Here is a 21,789-nt window from a genome sequence, read left to right as displayed (position 1 = left end):
AAGGAATAAATACACGAAGTCTGGCGGAGCATGCGCAGAAGTCTATTGTAGTCTGAATATTGTGCATACATGCTGGACAAAGCTGAGATGAAGTCGCATTATCTAGATCAGATATTTGATGGATTTTAATCAAACTGCAGGGTTTACATGACATATTAAAAATACTAAACTATTTAACATGCCACTGTATTGAAATAAATGTTTGTTCATTTAACCTAGCAGGGGGGAAAAAAACATTTACCAATAAATAAATAAATAAATATCATCAGTTTGATACAGACCGACTTCAGTAGCACATGTGACAAGCCAGCGAACCATCTCCCGCCGCCTCCAGTTGAGAGTGGACAGAGTCATCCTCATCACCTGCAGAGAAATGTTATATTGCATTAGACACACAAAAATGCCAAATAGTGAACTGCAACAAATACACAGCGAGTGAATTTCCATGTACACAAAAACACTGAGCATCATATAAAACCAGACAATAGAAGCTTCAAAAGGTTCAAATTGTAATGACATTTCCCAATATTACTTGAGTCATTGAATGTCTAATAAAGGAACAAATTAGGGTGACCTCATGTGATCACAACATGCAGAATTGGTGTAAGGACACGTATGTGAACACACTCATTGATAAATAAACCACACACAACATAAACAAGATCAATTTAGACTTACCTGAAGACCGAGCTCCAGCGCTACATTTAGCAGCGTGATATCAGGAGGGTTATCTGCAGGAGTAGCGATCTTAAAGGCATCCTGGGCCAGTTTGAAGATGAGGGAAGAGGAGTGGATGTGCTTCTGAATAGCCTCCAAAACAGTCCGCAATCTCAACATGTCACCTAAGACACAGCACAGATTTCTCTTAGCTAAGCACTGGCACAAAACATAAATGTTTGTTTAAAGCAAACCTCACATGTGACTCGTCGTGAGCTACCGGGTGTGTAGCACTCACCCTTAGCAGCGGTAAGCATGGTGGAGGCCAGTTCACACTGCTGAGACTCCAGGTGGCCCAGTGTGAACCAGCGGGGATATCTGCTGGGCACTATGGAGATGCCATGGTGAGGGTGTCCTCCGTCACCTGAGGGAGCCGTGGACTCCAGTACTGGAAGCCTACAGCGAACAGGATTATTCTGGATTAGTCACACATAAGATTCTTTAACAAGACAAATTTGTATCTTTTTTGATTCAGAAGCTGCGCATTGTGCACAAAGGGAGATGTGCTATTGATCGTGTATTAGTGAGGACTGTGATGAGCTAGACTCAGGTAATGAGTAATGTGTAAGTATGTAATAAGGTCTCAAGGAGTCTTTATAAGGCTGTCAGTGAGAGTAACACATCATGTGGAGATTCAGTGTAATGTGAGAAAATGTGCTCAATAACTAATGGTGAAAACAATTGCACACATTTTAAATGAACATGAAAACATGACAGAAAAGAATATCCAACACTTTTTTCAAGTTGCTGCATGATGGTGTGATTTATAAAACCAAGTTTTCTTTCCAATTTTGATGTTTAAACTCAAAGTACTACTGTTTAGGTCAGTAAGTGGTTTTTTTTGTTTGTTTGTTTTTTAAGTTTAACTTATATTCAGCAAGTGTGCACTAAATTGCTCAAACCTGATACTTTTCAACAATGATTATAATAAGAGCAATCAGTATTATTATTAGAATGATTTCTGAAAGATCGTGTGACACTGAAGACTAGAGTAATGGAGTAATTCAGCTTTAACGTCACAGGAAAAATATTAAAATAGAAAAGTTAAAACTATATTTTTGATCAAACAAATACAGCCTTGGTGAGCATAAGATCGTTTAAAATCATATCATTTCAAAGCGTTAAAAAGCACCCATCCATATTTTTAAAAGGAAAAAAACAGAGTTAATTTAGGTCACAGCCAAATATTACATTTGTTACTTGCTAGTAATTAGCAGGTGTTTAGGGGAAGGGACATTCTCATCCTAAAGAGCATTTGATTGGACATCAGTACAGTGCAGGATGAGTCAACAATAGTTTTCCTACATACGAAACACTATGCATTTTATGAAATGTGCTAAAAGTTAATGCTGTAAACGTTTAGGATTTTAGCATATATAGACCTCGAAGCTAATACACATGGACTTTGGATGGAGAGAGAGTCTCACCTCATTGCACGGAGACCCAGTTTGTACGCCAGGTCTGTGTCGTGTGGCAGGAGAGCGGTGAAGAGGTACTTGGCAAACGTGTGCATGGGAACACTCTCTCTTTGGATGACCTCCCCCAGACCACTGAAGGGACCACCTGGACATACAGAGAGAGGCACAGCACATTAGAACTGAGCTGTCCATTATATCAAATGCAGGGTTGAGTCAGGCTTGATGGACAGGAGGCTGGAGAGTCAGTGAGGGCACGCACAGCAAGTGAGAGAGAGAAATCTGAGTGGAGCGTATCACTGGGGCGGCTGGGGAGGACGATGAGAAGGCAAACAGGCGGCTAGGCCTCATGGGCTTTGACAGAGTCTGTCCTCCCTAGTAGCAGCGCAGATGTCTGCTCTAAGGTTTCACCGCGTGTCAGTGGGAGGCTCAGATGCAGGGTGGCCTGTTTTGGGAAGGGAGTTGGGGACACTGCAGAGGCCAGGCTGCAGATCTTTTTACAGGCATAGCACTCCCTCTCTCACACACACATAAATATATATCCAGGCTAGAGATGGGGAGGAGGAAAAGATAAAAGTAGACAGAGATCCACAAGGGGGAAAAAGGTTGTGGGAAAAGCAAGAGAACGGTAAGGAGAGAAAACAACTCCACACAGTGCTGACTATGGGGTGATCACAAGAGCAAAAGTTTAAAACGAAGACGTGAAATTGAGAACAATGAGTCTGTACCTTCTAAAAGGAGGATGGCTTGTTTGCGGAGTGTCTGCACTAATATGTCATCCAGCTCCATCTCTTGCAGCTTGGCTACAATTTGTTCCTCGTTCCGGCACACCTTGTCCTGTGCGTACAGGCCCTCGGGCATTAGCCGCTGCTGCCCCATACCCATCAGCGCCACCTCTAGGGCCAGTGCCAGGTACGACTCTCCTCCATCTGGACATCCCCACACTGGTACATGATGGTACACTGGAGGCTTGGGCTCACCGGAATCTATTAGCACACAAAGTGGCATTTGTCAGTGTCTATTTACAGCTTGTTGCAAATGTTTTGTTTGTTCGCTTTTTGTAAGGAAAAGGCCATAAAGAAATTTTTTTGCAAATACAAACATGCAATGCTAAGAATAAGGCAAGAAAGTAATTTATTCCCGAGATGGCAAAGGTGAACTTTCAGTTTTCAGTGCCACATGATTCTACAGAAATCATTCTAATGTGCTGCTTTGGTGGTCAAGTAATATTTCTTATAAGCGATGAAAATTGAGCTGCTTAATATTTTTGATACTTTTTTTTTCAGGATTCTTTAGGTTCAAGAGATCAGCATTTATTTCAAAGTTTGGTAACAATTAAAACATCTTTCCTGTTACATTTCTAAGCAATTTAATGCATCCTTGCTGAATAGAAGTACTTCTTTAAAAAAAAAAAAAAAATGTACTAATCCCACACTTAGGTATAGCATTTAAAAACACCACAGACACCAAGTCATTTGTATCAACATGAAAACTGAGGAAAAACACCATCTGTTTGGTGAGAATTTAGACCCTCATCACCAGCTCACTTTAATCCCCCCGGCAAATTTATCCTGTTGGCCAATCCTGTTTGTACAGTGGGCAACGGACAGGGATCAATGGGTTCACCATGATCTCGCTACACTGGAAAACAACATCTCTACTGGTATCACACACTAATCCTAAAAACCCCACACTAAACAACTGAACCAAGTTCTTCTGTTCTATCCAGTGATTTGGTTTACAGTAAACCTCATAAGTAGTAAAGCAGAGGGGTTAGAGAGAGCATTGTTTTGGCTTTCCACACTGCTGCTGCCACCGCTACAGCTGCTGTTGCTGGTCCTGCTAAGCTAAGATCCTGACCTTCGGACATTCTGATTGGATAAAACCAAGAGTCCGCCCCCATCCCAGCACATGCCAGATGTTTCCAACTGTGCAACAGAGTCAAACAAAGAGCTATGCTCTCTAGCACACATACAAACATACAGAGTAATGCACAACAGACACACACACAACCCAACACCACCACTACAGCGGCGTGGCCGCTACGACGGGACAAGCACACAGATATGCACAAACTCTTCCAAGTCACCGTACCATTTGCCAGTATTATTCAGGGACACAATGCCTCTCTGTGGGTTCCTCACTACAGGAATACAATGGCTGACACTTTCCATTGGCCTGAGCTGGGAGGGATGTATGGAATGCAAATGCTGATTGATTTTATACGTTTTACACCACTGAGTGGGCAGAATGACCTTTGTGATAGAATAGCAGCCCTTAACACTGCTCAGAAAAGGAAGGCAATTGTAAAGAGCGAGGACATGGGGCTCCAGCAGACTGAATGAAGCTCTCAAAGACACAGGCCAGTTGCTGAACGAGGAACCGAATAATGCCCAAGGCGTCTCGGAGAGTCGTAAAACGCCAGAACCCCAATGACGGCCTATAATTGTGTACCTCCGGTATCCATGGTATTGTCATCCTCCACTCGACACGTCTCTGTGAGAGTGGCGAAAAGGCAGCCAATGGGGTCGAGGGGGTGGCCTACCCAGCCCTCCAGATTGGTGGTGTTGGTCATTCCCCTCTGCAGCAGTTCTGAGGACAGAACAGATGATGTTGACTTGTATTAGGGACATATGAATCAACACGTCAGTACTTAAATGACTATGAAACCTGGTCATAAAATTTATCTGAGAAAAAAAAAAAAAAAAATCCTGCAATTTTCTAATTAACGATAGAATTCGTCATGAGAACTTGGGAGCAAAGCCAAAGCAGATCAATGTGCGTTACCTTTCTTCTGATGCTTGTATATGTCTAATTGCCGTTGCTGTTGGAGCCGGAGGGTGTTGATTATGGCAACGGCCAGTCGCAAGGCTTCTCTGGGGTAACCATGGGAACGCAGAGCATCCACCCTGGCGCACGCTGTAGGCACGTGATCTGGAACAAGTCACATGACAGTATAGATAAGGTGGGGCTCCTTTCAGATTTTTCGATTTCAGACCAAACTGTAATGGAAGCTGCTGGATCATGCAGAAGTGAAATCAGACAGATTAAGTCACACAGCAGGGATGGTCTCACTGAGAGTGAAAAATTCCTCCAAGACTTAAGGTTCTTTAACAGCAAGAACAAAGATTGTTCTCCAGCTGAAAAAGTGATTGCAACCATATCATATCTCGGTGTTATACCTGTGGTGTGGACTTCCCTATTCTCATGGAATTATTGCCTTTTTATTGTTTAAGAGAATGATGTAGGAAAATCTCGATAGTATCGACTGGCTGCTCTGAACAGAATCAACATGGAAAAACATAGCTTGAAATGGCTGAGAAGTATATAAAATACGTACCCAGCCACAGTGGCAGGCCCTGGGGGTTGAAGAGCAGGCTCTCTCCCTCTCTCTGGTAAGCCGGGGACATGTAGAAGTCACTACTGATGATTCTCTGCAAGTGACTGTCCTGCCAATGCAGGTCACAGGCCTCCATTGCTCTCGTGAACACCGTTCTTCTAGGCCGGGCCAGTGAGTCTACACAGAGCAAAACAGTTATATAAGCAACAGACATCGAGATAAGTGGGTAATCTCCGGTTTAGATCAACTGAACGGAGGCTCACCCTGAGCCAGGTTGCTCTGTGGCAGAGCATTGGTGATGTTGGGCAGCTCGCTGCCGTAATTGCCGTCCTCTAGAGGGCAGATGTCCATGTCTCCCCATTTCTTCAGCTGTCTCAGCCAGCCGCTCTTCTCTTCACTTTTACAGTGCGGGTTCAGCACGATACACACCCACAATGCACCTGTAAACCCACAGTGCACAGACGTCTTTATAACTGAAGTGTGGCTTATAAATGAGCGAGGGAGAAACTAAAAAGGTGAAATGAGCATAAAAGGAAAAAGAAAGGAGATGTAGAATTTTAGGATGCCACTTTCCCCATTTTTAAACACTTTTAAACCGTTTAGTCTTAAACGCAGCTTTTGATGTGCTTCGAAATGTGAAATGGAAAATCAGCGCATTTAACAGATCAGGCTCTAGCGCACAAACGTCATTCACTGGCACTGGGGAGCATATGAAATTTGGAAGGTGTACGGTTGTCTGGTGGGCTCGTGTAACTGCCGATGCCTTTTTGTATCTAGGTAACAGATGGCTGGCCTGCATCTTTTTCCATTGCGGTCATGTACACGCAGCCCTGATTGGCCAAATTGCTGAGCTCCGGCCAATCAGCATGGCTGTCAACTAAAACGCTGAACTGTCTTGCACATTTATTAGATGCTCCGGTCACACTGATGTGCCTGCTCTTGCGAAATCAGAATGCGTGGTCAACCCCACAGGTTTGCCTTGTTTACAGCTACAACCGTTTCGAAGGAAGAGGAAGACCGAGACGCAGCTCTCAAATGAGTCTCTTCAGGATGTGCTCTCATCAACCTCTTTAAATGGCCCGATCAATAGGAGGCAGCTTTAAAGCTCATTGATCCTGGCCCTTTCATGCCATCCCGATAGCGGCAGCCGGCCGGTCCTCTGCATGTGCCGCAGACTAAGTCAGTTGTGCTCTGATCCACTTGCCCTGACTGAACTGCTACAGGTCAGACAGTGCACATGCACAAATGTGCTTTAAGTTACGGATATTGAACCAAGGAGCAGAAGAGTAAATACTAATGATTAAAGTTAAATTCTGTAAAAATAAAGAAGAGAGATGAGGATGTACGCAAGTGTTCAAATATGAAATTGGGCTAATTGTTCTATGTTGCTCAAACGTGATTTGGCTTAGTAGGACACGTCCACATCCTGGATCAGATCAACATGTGTTGTTGATAAAAGAACCACATCCTATTAAACAGCCATAGGCCAAACCTTCTAACTAACCCATAATATCGCTGATTGGTTGATAAGAATGTTGTTTCAGAAAAAATGAGAATGATGACTGAGAAACATGCCCTACATGTTGAGAAGAAAACAATTTACCCAGCTCATCCCAGAGTTGTCGGCATTTGTCGGTCATGCCCGTGCCCTGTTGTCGCCATAGAGATAGGCGCGGGTCAGCCATGAACTGCTCCGTGATGAGCGTGAGCATCCGAGCCCCGTTTGAGTCGCGCATCCTCAGCATTTCCCTCACCTGCACAAAAATCCTGGTTTAGCCTAATACATCACGTACAGGACTACCACACACCTGTATCTAATAAAACCAGCATCATATTTTGAAGAACAAAGCAAGTCATTCGTACACCTATCAATTAGTACAAGCATCTTATACAGTGAAAACAGCACAAGTGTTTTAGCTGAAAGGACTGTGAGTTTAGAATGCATGTGTATGTGTTTGAGCACTAGATTCAAAGGCTGTATTGCAGTCCTTCAAATCTTCAGATGGCAGACAGGTAAAGCAATGAACGGTGTTGGCTACTGAAAATAAGAGGCAGCTTGACATTTAATTAAAATACTGATTTAAATGGGCCTCCTATGATTTCATGGGCCCATAATTCACCATAATAGCACATTTCGCACTGAGCATTTCACACACATACTCAGAAAACTTCTCACCTTGGCAAACATGGAGTTGAGCTGCTTGCCCGAGCCATAGTATCCTCCCTGAGAGAGGAACTGCTTGACCTGTTCCCTCACTTGCTCCTCGTCCAGGTGCCAGCAGTTCTCATCATCAATACTGGCCCCTGCTGTGGGATCCGGGGCCCCTGGGAGAGAAATACACCCGGTTAATTTAGGATACTTTCAGCAATAACATATATGATCATTTATCGGTAGAAAAACAGAGTGGAAGCTTCGGATACAAGCTTATGTAATTCAACAATAGACAGAAAAATCTGCTTGTACACACCAACACCTTGAAAAACGGCACTTCCAAACCTGCTTACTCTAAACCACAGCCAAAATCAATAAAATCACTTCCTTTTGGCAGAATACCAATATATTCTTTTACCATTACAAACTTATAATATGACTGGTAAATCAAATTATAGATATCAAAGCTCAGTTCTTAAAAGACTGCTTCCGATTTCCACTGTGATTTGCAAAAGAAAAAAAAAGGGAAGAAAAGCAAAAAGCATTAGAAGAAATCACTTTATCTTTATCTGAGGAAGGTCTTACTGTATTTCCAATATGTCGATACACTGTTTTTCCCTGCCCTTGCCATGTGTTATATGATAAGATCCATCTTGAGTTAGAGATTAGCTCTTAAAGGGCTTGGGTGGATTTAGGGGAGCAACAATAACTTCCATACAGTAGATTATCATCAGTGTGACATAAGCATCGGTGTTATATACTATGAGTGTATCTACAATGTACAGGATATCTATGGAGCCAGCTGTAAAGTGCTTTGAAATAAGAGCACTTGTTGTAATGCTTAAGATTGCGGTAGACTGTAACCCTGTTCAGTATAATAGTAAATTATTAGTGTACTTAATGGCTTTATAATGGCTGCAATGGGCTAGTGAGGCACAAACTGCTATAAACAGAAGGTGCCGTGTGTCCTTGTATAAGCAGGACGTAGGTGTGCTTTTGCACTTTTGCACCGACAGGTTAACACATTCTGCACATTCCAAATTTAAAGTGTAGCCTCTGATTAAACATTGATAAGGGGCTTCTGCCTGACCCCTATATTCATATTTAAAACAAGGTCAGAGGGCAAGAAATGGAACTTCCTGGTTTCGGAGGTTCCTTGGATAAGCGATCAGGAAGAGGTGGAATTTATTTTTGCACAATGTGTTGAATAAAGCTTTCAAAAGGGTGTATACTTGCTATTTTTCTAAAAATCTATGAAACATTCGACTGCTGAAAAGGCATTTTGGTCATGTGATTCTTCATTTATGCTGCTCACCATGTACTTGGTTGATCTCAGAGTTGGAGGAGAGGATTTCATCTGCCAGTTTCTGGGCGGTGGGCAGCACTTCCGTGTGGTGGGCTGTGATAAGGTACTGCACCAGCTTTTGCAGCTGGTCTCTGTTCATCTGGAAGAGTGTCTCTGAGATGGGCAGCCGCAGTTTGACTTGCTCGGGTTTGCGGATGCGGTATAAGGACAGCGCCACCACGTGTGCGCAATAGAAGATGTCTCGGTTGCCACAGCCGCATGTTACTGACGTGATCTTACAGCGGTCGAAGCTGATGGCCACCTTATGCGTCGTCTCTGGCTCGGATTGTGTTGCCGGCTCGGTGACTGTGCCGCTGAGGTGGAAACCTGCATAGGAAGAGCCAGAGAGAAAAGTTTAAGTTAACAATGACATTTGATGTGATTTGAGCAACATTGATTCTATGTCTTTCATTGGTCCTAAAAAAAAAATCTCATTCTCAACTGCATGAATGTAAATCGATCTGGAGGTTGCAAGTCAAGATTGGTTACCAGCAATGACTAAAGGGAAAATGAGGCTGCTACTAAATCCACATCTGATTGTTTGACTGTACAAGAGACTAGTTTGGTAGTTAATGGTTACCAAACCACAAGATATGTGAAATGCTATCTAATTGCAGCAGAGTGCTATCTCCAAATCCTAGTAGTCCATGCTACAATAGAGCCCTATAGGATACTGGCTGTGAAACTCCCTTACAATGTATAATGTTAAAAAATCCATCACTTTACTCAAAATCCCCAAAACACAACATCCTAGAGAACCAAAAGCATTAAGGAAGAAAGACTATGCATGTCTCTGCGGCCAATAGGAGGGCTCATTCTTCACTTTGACTCTTAAATTATTAAAGATGGACGCCAAAGGAAGAGGGCTGGGGGACTAGAATTACTGTATCATTCTAAACCATTGCAATAGAGCTGTTCATCACAATCCACAGGAAACTACATGGCTTCGCAAATCACTATATAAGCTTACATGTAACAGAATCAGGATGCCATATATCCTTGCAGAGTCAACAGCCGAAATGATTCAAGGAACAGGCGGTCTACAGGAACAGGCAGGGCAAGTCTCATTCGTTTCCACCCCATATGCCCAGAAATGTGTCCAGCTGACAAATAAAGCCTCCGTGACAGAAAAAAAACCACACCAGAGCTAGAAGGTGTTTTTACATGCGCCCACATACACACACACACATGTGCAGGGAAACAGACAACTGCACACATCACAATTCATTCTAGGGTTCGGCTGGTGCGACAGGGGTGTCTAATAAGCATGAGCAAAGCCGGCTGTTCCCTTGCGAAATCCCACAAAAGGCTTTTCCAGACGAGTTCTTCTGAGAAGTCAGCCCCCTCCTCAGCCCCGAGATTTTGGAGAAGCCAAACCCTTTCAGGCACAGCCAACACAACAGATCCATCTGATTAAGGGGAGTTTACAGTGATGTCTGTTTTCATTTTGATAAAAGAGAGAAAAGGAGAGGGAGTGCCCCTATGTGTTGCAAATGACTTTTGGCACAATGCGGAGTTCAACGTGAATTTGGTTAGAGAGACAATTGTCCACAGGATGTGTGTAAGGAGGAAGTGCACATATAAGGTTCATTTTTCTTTTAAGGACTACAGCAAGAATGCTCAAACTGTGCGTTTTCACTGCGACCGCAACTGACGGTGTCGCAACCCCTTTTTTCGGAGCTGGCGCGGCTCTGATGCATCGACTGTAAGTGTGCTTTAAGGCTTATCCTGTTTGCAAAACATGATGTATGGAAAGGGTTTTTTCAAACACGTGTCAAACCCTGTTCATGTTTGCAAGGCAAACAATGGCTCATCTTGCCTACCACAACGTATGCAAAGACTGAATTGTTTTACATTTCAAAAATGCCCCAGGTAATGAGGGTGCCTTTATGTGAAACTTTGCATTATCATGCATTATCTTGAACAGCAAAAACTACAGCTGAGACTAAGCAGGGCTAAATTTGAACTGGCTATCACCATCAGTTTTGCTTGATCTTTCCAAACGCCGAGTCGCATTAGTCACATGAAGGACACATCCCACCCAGTATCAAATGGAGCCCATCGTGCCTCCCTACAATGATAATGTTTAACGGCAATGGTGGCTGAAATAAGTTGATTTCCAAGCTGCTTTTAGGAGAAGTCATTCTGCTGTTCTGTGCTGTCCAGGTCCACTCCTCCTCTGTGTCAACCCTTATCGGATACAGAATCTGCTTTTTCAGAGGGATGACTTGGGGCTTTTATGTTCGTAATAAAGGGAAAGAGAGAAGAGTTGAAGTGCAAATTAAATGTTTTCCACAATCCAAAACATTTTGTGATTCCTTCCTTTTATATCACATCTATTAGTAAAAAAAAAACATTTTTATGTATAGTTATTAGAGGTGTGACAAGACACTTATCCCACAAGATGAGACGAGATTTAGACTTTTTTTTTTTTTTTAAGAAATTCTCAATGATGAAATATATAGGGAAAGATTTTCTTTTATTCAACGGAAAAACACAATGCCAAAAAAATGTAGGTGCATTTTGAACTTAACTTTTACTTTATGAAATTAAACATCTATTAAAAATTATGCAGATATATATATAATAAAAACAATTAATGTATCCATTTATCCAGCAAGGCTGAGGGGATAGTTACGTCCCCAAGAAATTACATGTTTAGGGCCCTATGAAATGAAATTTTTTATATTATTACTGGTCCAAGTAAACAGATATCATTAATGTCCACAGTACAAAGTCACACTTTATACTGAAATTTAATGCTAACATTTAGGTGGTTTGTTTAAATATTGTAATAGTACCAATCATAATAATAATAATAACAACAACAACACCAACAGCCTTAGTAAGCACAGCTTTTATAAAATATGCTGACTGTGTTTTTCTGTGTGACATGTTAGAATCGGTCATGACTGGCATCTATGACATGATCTGTCAGTGGGGTTATGGAAAGAGCAGATGAGCCCATAGGCTCATGTGACAGGGGTTACATTGGAGAGAGCGTGCATCTGCTACTGATGGACATGAAGGGCCCTCCTTGTCTTTTTATTCTCTCTCTCATAGTGCTGGCCTTTTGTTGCTCAGATGCAGCAATAAATGCTGCTCCACCATCCTCTCCACAACTGCTTTTTTCAGGCTAACCTCCATCATGGGGTGAGCATAGATCAGACCCTCCCCCCACCTTTAGAGGCTTTTCGATCATTTTCTCCGTGGGTAAGAGGAAGGGGGACGGATAGAGAAAGAAAAACTGTGCTGGGAAATGGACTGAGGATGGATGTCATAAGCACATGGAGTGCTGCTGTTCTCAGTCAAAATTAGCCATCTAGAAGAAATAATCAAACTGCTGTAGTTAATATCAGTCATTGTGACCACACAAAGAAACTCTGCACCAGACACATCACATGATTTCACCATTTTCCAGAGGCTTGATAAACTGTACACAAGCGTTAAGGACAGTTCACACCAAGAATGCTAACTATAAAAGATAACTATATTTGTGTCCATACCAATGCACAGTAACAATATGTTTATTATAAGTGTGTTGCAGTTATCTCGTCTGTTGCTTTAAATGCTCAAGATCTTTAATGCCAGGTGGATTCTGCTTGACCGTCAACATTCCTCGGTGATGCTATTGTTCTAGTTATGGTGTGAATTTTGGTATTTTCATAGAATTGAAACAACAATCATTTTATTGTTATTAACAACGAGGTTTTTTATGCCATATCACAACTAAAGATTATTTTAAATGGCAGTAAAAAGAATAGCATTGAAAAAGAAAGAACAATGACAAACAATAGCCAAACCTCTAGTAATGTGAACTTTAAACTGGCAGCAAAGTAAAACTAGGTGAGTGACAAAGTAGAAGAAACTAGATCAACCGAAACCCCAACGGCAGAAAAAGTGATAAAAACAGGTGTGCATCCTTTCCTCATGCACGAGACACAAAAACATTTTAAAGTAACTTCAAATGGAGGTTCTTACACATTTAGACAATCAAACAGTGGAAGGATTGTGGGCTTCTGTGTCACCGTCCACATGACAGGAGACGCTTTTCTCTCAGGAAACTACCCCTCTTGGGCCGACTCTAATCACTGCGCCAAGCTTCGTAGCATCATCACGACACAACAGAGTCAGCCGGCCTCGTTACGATTCTCTGTTTATGTGTAACAGTCATAATTAATCCGCTGGCAATGCCCACTCATCCAACCTGGGCGTTTGGAGTCATTTTAACCACTGCGCTCCAATGGCCATCTGTTGGGGAGGGAGGCGTACAGGGGGAACTCACACCGCTGCGATGGCCACTGATCAGGGAACAGGAGAGGAGTCCCCCTTTTTCATTCATTTACTTATAGCCTCGCTCTATCCACGCCATCTGCCACCCCTCGGACACGCCCACTCAAGAGCATTTTGGCCAATCACGGCAGAGTCTCCACACACTCTTAAGCCATTAACCTCTAATCAGCCGTGGAGGCCAAACGGGGTCCTGTACGGCAGGCACTGAGCCAACGCCGCATGCTCCTCCCCCCACCACCACCCTCTCCATCTTCCATCTGTCCCAGCAGCAATATGGTTAACACCGCATCAGCATCCTAGCTCCCCCCACCAATATAGCGCCCACACAACAGACATGCATTTGCACAGGCACACACATTCAGTGCATGCACAGAGGGTTTTATTTGCCCTGATAAAGGCTTGATTGATTCAATTGTGATTTCCCTCAAACAGCAGGCCCCCCTAGTCATTTGTCACGATCACACATAATTGATTTCTGATCCACTGAATTGTGAACCTTGAAAAAGAGGTGCGTGGGGGTCAATCAGGATCCCTTTCAGCCGGCTAGCACCAAGCAGCGGGTCTGACGTCCGTGGAAATAGCAGATAAGACCCGGAGAGGAGAATGTGGTCTCCATAAGGCCGAGCCGTGTGCATTATGGGTGAATTGAAGGGGGGAATCAAAGCTAGGCTAATCATACAGCACCAGGTAGTTCAAAACCAACAATTTAGCATCTGATGAAAACTACCCTGGCTGAAGAGCCTTTATTCTCGGATAATTCAGCCAGCGAAGCCTGAAAACAAGCCGGAGAGGTGGATGAATTTGAAGGCGAACGGGTCAAAAAAGGAGGAGATGAATCGCACTTTTGGACAGGCCGAAAGCACAACCAGATGTCCTGCTTGAGATAAAAGCAGATGCACTTGAAGTGAAACCGTGCGGTGTGGAAAGAGAGGCGGGGGATATCCTTTCATTATTTCTGTTCAAGGTTTTATTCTATGGCATCTAAAAAAGCTAGCTGTGCATACGTTTCCATTTGCCTGCACAATAGGGATAGCATGCTCGTTCAAAACAGTATTCAGTACACAGAGCGCACAAGACTGTAATTCTCGTCTTTGTGCAGCTCCTATAAAAGAAAGCAAATATGCCTTGCAAAAACATGGCACAAAAGAACAACACTCAAACACAACGTTGTGTTTTCTTTTGCTAAATGGATTGAAAAGATGATCAAACAATGACTCTCTCATGCAAAATAAGCCATATTATTAAACTCCAGTCAGTATCAAGCCTCATCTAGATGCTGTGCATGAATAGAAAGCAGAGGTTTGGTATTGTTTTGAGGGTAGTCTGCATGTATAAGACAATCTGACAGCTAGGAAAGGTCACCGGGCCTGCACATTCCCTGATCACTGATGGATTGTTTGTGAACAGCCAACCACCATCAGCCCTTGTGCATCAGCATGTGCCCTCCCAAGACTTTCTACAGCACTTTGGCCTTTTACAGCTCATTTCCCTAAATGCAGACTTGGTTCCGTTTAATATGCGAACATGTACAAACCATCTGCTGGCTTGCATTTGACAAGCAGCAGTCTGCAGGACACAATGGCTCTTCTGAGCTCTGCTCACACTAGAAGCATAGCCTGCACTGACAGATAATGCTTTAAGAAGCTTATACTTCATGACTCATCCATTCAAAACCAAAGAAATAAATAAAAATCCCCAATCAATACTTGAAAAGGAAAGAAAACCGATTGACCGAGGAAACGGCTTTGCAAGTAACTTGTGCGGGCCTCACAGCGTCAAGACTCTTTTCTGCTCTCCCAAGGCATTCCATCTTAAACCGTTTCCTTCGAGGAGGTATGACTTCAGTTTGCCCTGCAGCTGTAAAACCAGTATCAGATAAAAGATGGAAAAAACCTTCGGAGAGTGAGGACCAATAAGCTCACATCTGTTGTGTGCTTTGTGTTTTCATCTACAAGGTAAGAAAATGTCAATATGTACTCTGGGCTTGTCCCGGCAGCAATACTTACATGCATTTTCATTCCTCTCCTGCTGCCTTATAAACTAAACTATTCTTCCTTCGCTCTCATATAAAGCAGGGATGCACTGATATTTCAGTGACTTAAGAAAAATTGTGACCAGAAACCTTTAACATCTAATAAATGTTTATAGCAAAACTATTTCATATTTGTGTTTAGGGGTGTAACGGTACGCAAAAAATCACGGTTCGGCACGTACCTCGGTTCATTTTCGGTACAGTAAGGGAAAGGAATGCAAACATTAAACTGCAGGTTGTTTATTACTATACACTTTTTAAAAAAATACTTTTTAATAAAATATATATATATATATATATATATATATATATATATATATATATATATATATATATTATATATTATATATTATATATATATATATATATATATATATATATATATATATATATATATATATATATATATATATATATAAAAAAAAGAAATAAAATACTGCTGCAAAGTTATCCTCTAAATAAAATACTCTCATTCCTAGACCAATATGATATAATAAAATATAATGAAAAATATAAATAAATAACTATGATTACAGTGCAGCATTACCAATCCCAGCTTGTAGGCCTGCTTCACCAGAACCGTGCTGTGCCTGCTGCTGTAGGTGACAGGGAGACCGCCGACAGACCAGGCTCTTGTCTTCATCACAACAATATCTATACTTCATGTTGAGCATAAATATAAAGCCTACTGATAAAGGACACCGTCAACAGTATTGACTGCAAAATAGACTATGTTTGACAGGTAATCGATAATTATTAATTTATTTTTTAAATTACATTTATATCTGAATTTATGTCAACCTATAGACTTTCAAACATCAAAGTGTCATGAATTAATATGTATTTGTGTACAAAATGACATATTTTCTTATTCTATTTTGCCTGGAAACGCTTCAAACATGCCTGCGTGTCGCGTGAAAAATAGGCGTCAGTTCTATTTCTAGCATGCACACGTTTTCCGCGTGGCCTGAGACGCAGGCAGTCTGCAAGCTCTAACCTGTTAACATTGGAGCCGAATTAAAAACAGACATGCCACGCAGCTGAGACGCTCACGCCACGCAACCAGTGTCGCCGGCCTCAGCTGCAGGGCGGGATTAGTGCTGGACGCAGAGACTTACGCCACTTAATATGTTCGTTTGGAAACACGAAAATGTTCCGCGCACAAAATATTGCATTCCGTCATTCGGTACACACGTGCACCGTACCGAAAGCCTTGTACCGAAACGGTCCGGTACGAATACACGTACCGTTACACCCCTATTTGGGTTTCCTAGTTTTACAAGTCCCTATACACTGAAGCAACCACTCTCTTGGTTTAGTGTATTAATAAAGAATATTTTCCCATGTTGGACCATTTAGTGCAACATCTCATCCTATACATGAGAAGATTGTCTCTCATTTGAAAAGACAGAGAAACCCTTAATAAATAACCTGCTAACTTTCTCAACCAGATGTATGGGCCAATGGTTAGGGTTAGGGTATATATATATTCAGTTTTCTGCCACAATGTTTGGTTTTAGACAACAATTTTTATTTCAATGTACTGCTATTAAAGAGGCCTCAACTGTGCTGATAAAACAATACTATATTACCTTTCAAGTTTTCCATTAAATAGCACTAAAACACCACATCCAATCAGCCCCTCCTTACGATTTCCTGCAGAAAATTCTCAACAAACCAAAGCATATGGACAGGGACAAAAAACAAGGGAGGGGGAATGCAAACACAAAGGAATTATTCCCAATGAGCCCTTCCAGCTTAGCTGTTGCATGCATTTCGGTGATGAGACCCTGAAGGTGTGCACAGCTAAGGAATCAGCTGAGACCGCAATGGCAGCATCTCTAATTACAAACACTCCTCCTCCAACTATCCCCCACCTCCTCCTTAAACTCCCCATTGTCTGTAGCCTCCCTCCCTCCATCTCTCTCAGGAGTGCCTTTTGAGCTGGCATGCACCCGTTAGCCCTGCGCTGTGTTCCCCTCAGCACTCTTAATCTGGCCCTGACCTGCTTTATTCCCCTTGCACCGGCTGCCCACTGGGCCTCCGATTCACAGGCCCCCTTTGTTGTCGATGGGTCTGTCTAGGCCTCAGGCTGGGGCCTGGCCTGCCATTGTTGCCCACAAAGAGCCAGCAGCAGTTATCAGGCGTCAGCTTGGAAGCAGAGTCCTGTGTGACCACCGCTGCTGGGAGATCGGTGGCCCAGACTGAAAAGAGAGGAGGAGGACAGGAACGGACAGATAGGAGATAGAGGAATGTAGACTAGGGACACTGCTGCCAGCAAAAACTATAGCATCCAAGAGGCCTGGAGTGCATTGGTGTTCTCTCAAAGCGAGACAATGCCTTATTGTAAGTGCAGAATGGTTGCCCCCGGTGCATTGTGATGATAGTTTTTCCAGTTTAGGGACAAATTACCAACATTAGGCAAAAAGCTAGAATGAAACATTTCAGATAAATAATACTATTAAAATACAAATATTATTAGATTCTTCACATGCTTTAATTTAATTAAGCCAGTTGGGCAAGACAGAGCTGCCATAATTCATTAAAGTTCAAAAGTAACTGAATAAAATCACATTAAATTGATTCTTTAGTTCAGGTGTGCAATTATATTGACACATTAAAACCAAAACGCTGAGAATGGAAGGGACTGCTGTCATGATAACGGCTTTTTGTTGTGCGATGTGTTGCCCGAGAAATAACTGCGATAAATGATATTATTGTCATTTCAAGGCCATTTTATGCCACTGAATATAAAATCATAATTTAACAGCATAAAATGCAAGGCGGCTTACACACTTTCAAATGACAAACAAACTTTTAATTCCTAAGAATATTTAGGTCATGGATATTTGAAATTTGAAAAATAAAACAACTTGAATAAATAGTAAATAAACATTTACTAACAAAAAGTGCAACAAAAAAAAAAAATTTACAAATAACTTGTACAGAGATTTTTACATCTACAGATTTTCCGCTGACCTCCTTTTCTCTGTCATTTAAACTGGTGCACTGTATTGCTGAAAAACACAATCCCTCTTATCAGTCAGATGTCTGTATGCACAAAGGCACAGATCCCTAAACAAGGCCATATCTGCAGATGAAACTTTGTTTGTAGAAGCATTTTTTTACATTTGAACTAGCACCGACTACACCACATTATGCATGAAAGCTGAAAAGACACATGCACAAGTGGAATGCAAAAAAACATGGTGACATTAATTTTTATGTAAATATAATGGGCAATATATTTCATCACCAAAAATGATTGAGGTTATGTGCAATGTGCGATAATTCAATATATTGATTGTTCCAACATGCCAACTTACATGTCCCTCATTTAAGAAAACAAACGTGTTCATCCCAAATAAGTAATAAAGCTTGTTTCAGACTGGGCTGTTTAAAGGTTCTCATTGCCATTCACATGTGCTCGCATTCAGAATAATAGGAAATGCTCTGTAAACAATACAACACAATGCACTTTAGTTGGGCTCAGTGTACAAAGAAAAGGCCTTTTGCCAGATAGCCATTCATTAAAACAGCCCTGAAGCTTTTAAAAGAGCAGCTCACCAATGACAACCTCTCTACGGCAAGCTAGGAAAGACACAAACGGTTGGGGCACAACAGTTCCACAGAATAAGCTGAAATACATTGAATATTAACAATTTAGAAAAACAACTACACACAGATGATAAATCTAAATTAAAAGTCTTAAAGCGGTCATCAAATGCACATTTTCCACAAGTTGATATGATTCCTTCAGGTCTTAATGCAAAGTTTATAACATATTTTGATTAATTTCTCAATGGTAGTGTAAAAAAAAACACCCTTTTTACTTGTCAAAATCATCTCTGCAGAAATCAACCCATTTTTTGCATTTTGCTTTAAATTGTTAATGAGCTCTGCTAACCCCGCCCCTCTCTTCTGTGGAGTGACGAAAGGTGCTCGGAGAGACTTTTCACTTTAGTCGCATTTTGCTGTGAAAATTGCTTACTAGCACGTGGTTAAGAACAGCTATTTGCAAAGATTCATAAAAAAAGCCTTATTCTCACTTCAGCAGAAAGTGAAGCTGGATCAGCGAATGATTTGCACGTACATAAAACACATTTAGGTAGATCGTGGGCGCATTCCCTTCACAAACAGAAATAATCCAATGTGTCTCCAGCGACTTAGATGTCGGGAGTAAATATTGACGGTTATGATTATAATTACATCCAACAACAGAACATCTCGATCGCTATGGAGCCATTCTTGTCTACATCTGATCCAGCGGTGAAACAGTGGCGGTCAGACTGTGACAGCCCACTTAGGGCAGGTCTAAGGCAAAACGGCAGTCTCAATCAACAATCGCGAAAGCGGCTTTCGTCTGTGTGACCTCACAAAGTCAAGAAGTTGTAAACATCCTGATTTGAAAAAGGAGATATTATTAAAGGAGAATACATTGCTAACACAAATTTATATTCAAACAACATGTAAAAGTGAATTTAGCATAAATTAACCCTTTAAGGTAAAAACAACAACAACAACACTACTTCAAATTCATTCAGGCTTTATGAGACTGGACACTGACAGAAGGGATTTAAAAACCAGAACATCGGAGTAGCTTTTTGACAGTTAGGATCCGTCCTACAATGACAGCTTGATTACTAAGTATGGCTCCTTTTCTTATGAGTGTCAAAAAAGGAAAAGGCCATCTGAAAGGCGCTTAAACACAAATTATGTAGATTTAAGCACTGCTTTAAGTAACCAACGACAGCGGCATGAATATTCCTAAATCGCCCTCTGTCCCTTTTGGAGAGGGCAACCAAAGGAAAGTCTCTGTGAGAAAGCTGGCCAATAAGGTACTTGTGGTCTCTCAAGAAGTTTGTCAAACTTTGCAAAAGTGCCATGCTGTTCAAAAGCACAGGAGAAAAAGTCACAAAGCATGATTTGGGAGAATTCAAAGCACGTTTAGAGACATTCAGAATTGTTGAATGAGAATAAAACTCTCATGATGCAGTATCTACATAGACAGGCAACAATTACAGCTCACACAATTTGTAACCTCACCCTTTTGTCAAGGTCGTCGCATACCAACTCAGGCCAGTGACAAATCATTGTGCGACTGAGGCTGAATGCAGAGTGCAGTAAAAACAAAAGGCTTTGCTTGTGCCAGCTGGACCCTTCAAAACTTGGCATGTCACGGGCAAGCTGGAAAAACCTACCTAACCAGGTGAAGGCAGGGCCTCTGGAAGCCCTGAACATCCATTAACTCCACGGCAGAGAAAAACAAGTGTGGTTTAGAAGGGAGAATAAAAACATTCTCCCTCTCATTCAAACTGTAAATGTGAAGGATAAACAGGATAGAGACAGCTGGCACCTTTCTCTGACCTGGTCCAACAGCACTCTGATGGAAAGTGAAGAGCGTTTCTTCACCGCCTGAGATTCGAGGACCCAGCAGAGTCTGGCAGGCTTTCAGACTAACCGCGGGCACTCTAGCAACAACAAACACAAAACATACACTCTTAAACCAAAGCATTGTGGCCCCTTCCCTTGACCTCTATGAGGGAGGATGAAATTCTGTACACCCCACTGAAAAATGCCATTCTTTGGGGTCCCCATTACATTGCTCGCACTCTTGCACTACCAGAGAGTTTATGTTGGTGTACATTTCAGTATGGTTTTTGTAAGTTAATATAGATATCAGGCCTGAGACATTCTAGCATTTGTAAAGTGGAAACCCAGTTGTGAAAGGTTCTTTTATCCCATGAGGTAAGCTGAGGAGGTGCTGCCCTACCAGAGGATCTGTTCAGATGGATCTCTGATAGAAAGCTTATGAAATAGAAGCCTGGAAGCACATCCCAACAACAGATTAAATGTCTGTCTTTTCTTAAAATGACTGCTTTGTGGATGTGATTATGTGCAAAGAAAATCAACAATGCTAGAACATAAAAGAGAAGCAGGAGGAGGAGATTAGAGTTTTATCGACCTCTTCAGGGTGGCAGGCTGGAATGGAAGCAGTCAATCCAGCAATGCAACTCAAATAAACGGGGGTCCTGAGTCAGCAGGAGGCATCTGCCAAGGCCCGGCGGAATCAGGCAGGGGGTGAGGGGTGGCAGGACACCCAATCTAGGGCCACGCGCCAAACATAATGACCCACACACACAGCTGGCACAGCACTGGGTGGCAACAGGAGGGTTTTAGAGTGTGTGTGAGAGGCAGAGGAGGGGTATCCAGTGGAATGCATTACTTAAATTCCATGGACACACTGCCTCCTTTACCGCAGCCACAAAGAGTGGAGTGTGTGGACTTCACAGAAACAGAGGGATAGTGGGAGGAGGGAGGGAGGAAGACATCAATGGAGAAAACCGGGCACAGAGCCAAACTCCAGTATTACAATAGAGGAGAGAGTAAAGTGAAAGAAGGAGAGTAGGGAGCTGAGAGAGGAGATGTAGGAAGCAGTCCTGAGGTCTCTTTCAGAGGTGGTGGTAATTCTATTACCAGAGTGTGGCTAGAGGT

The 21,789-nt window shown here is 42.1% G+C and overlaps 1 protein-coding gene across 1 annotated transcript in view; it reads right to left on the bottom strand.

The window, feature by feature from the left end:
* LOC128029285 (zinc finger SWIM domain-containing protein 5) overlaps positions 1 to 21,789 on the bottom strand; it is a 39,828-nt gene that overhangs the window by 3,623 nt on the left and 14,416 nt on the right. The window contains exons 2-13 of the mRNA XM_052616980.1: positions 8,940 to 9,296; positions 7,649 to 7,797; positions 7,076 to 7,226; positions 5,736 to 5,912; positions 5,473 to 5,649; positions 4,920 to 5,066; positions 4,587 to 4,724; positions 2,861 to 3,118; positions 2,145 to 2,280; positions 956 to 1,113; positions 679 to 842; positions 282 to 363 (exon numbers count right to left, since the gene is read on the bottom strand). Coding sequence (XP_052472940.1) covers positions 282 to 363; positions 679 to 842; positions 956 to 1,113; positions 2,145 to 2,280; positions 2,861 to 3,118; positions 4,587 to 4,724; positions 4,920 to 5,066; positions 5,473 to 5,649; positions 5,736 to 5,912; positions 7,076 to 7,226; positions 7,649 to 7,797; positions 8,940 to 9,296 — 2,094 coding nt within the window. The remainder of the gene's footprint in view (positions 1 to 281; positions 364 to 678; positions 843 to 955; positions 1,114 to 2,144; positions 2,281 to 2,860; positions 3,119 to 4,586; positions 4,725 to 4,919; positions 5,067 to 5,472; positions 5,650 to 5,735; positions 5,913 to 7,075; positions 7,227 to 7,648; positions 7,798 to 8,939; positions 9,297 to 21,789) is intronic.

Source organism: Carassius gibelio, chromosome A2 (assembly GCF_023724105.1).
Source record: "Carassius gibelio isolate Cgi1373 ecotype wild population from Czech Republic chromosome A2, carGib1.2-hapl.c, whole genome shotgun sequence".
Taxonomy (NCBI): Eukaryota; Metazoa; Chordata; class Actinopteri; order Cypriniformes; family Cyprinidae; genus Carassius; species Carassius gibelio.
The sequence above is the reverse complement of the archived record's forward strand: the minus strand, read 5'-3'. Positions and strand labels throughout refer to the sequence as shown.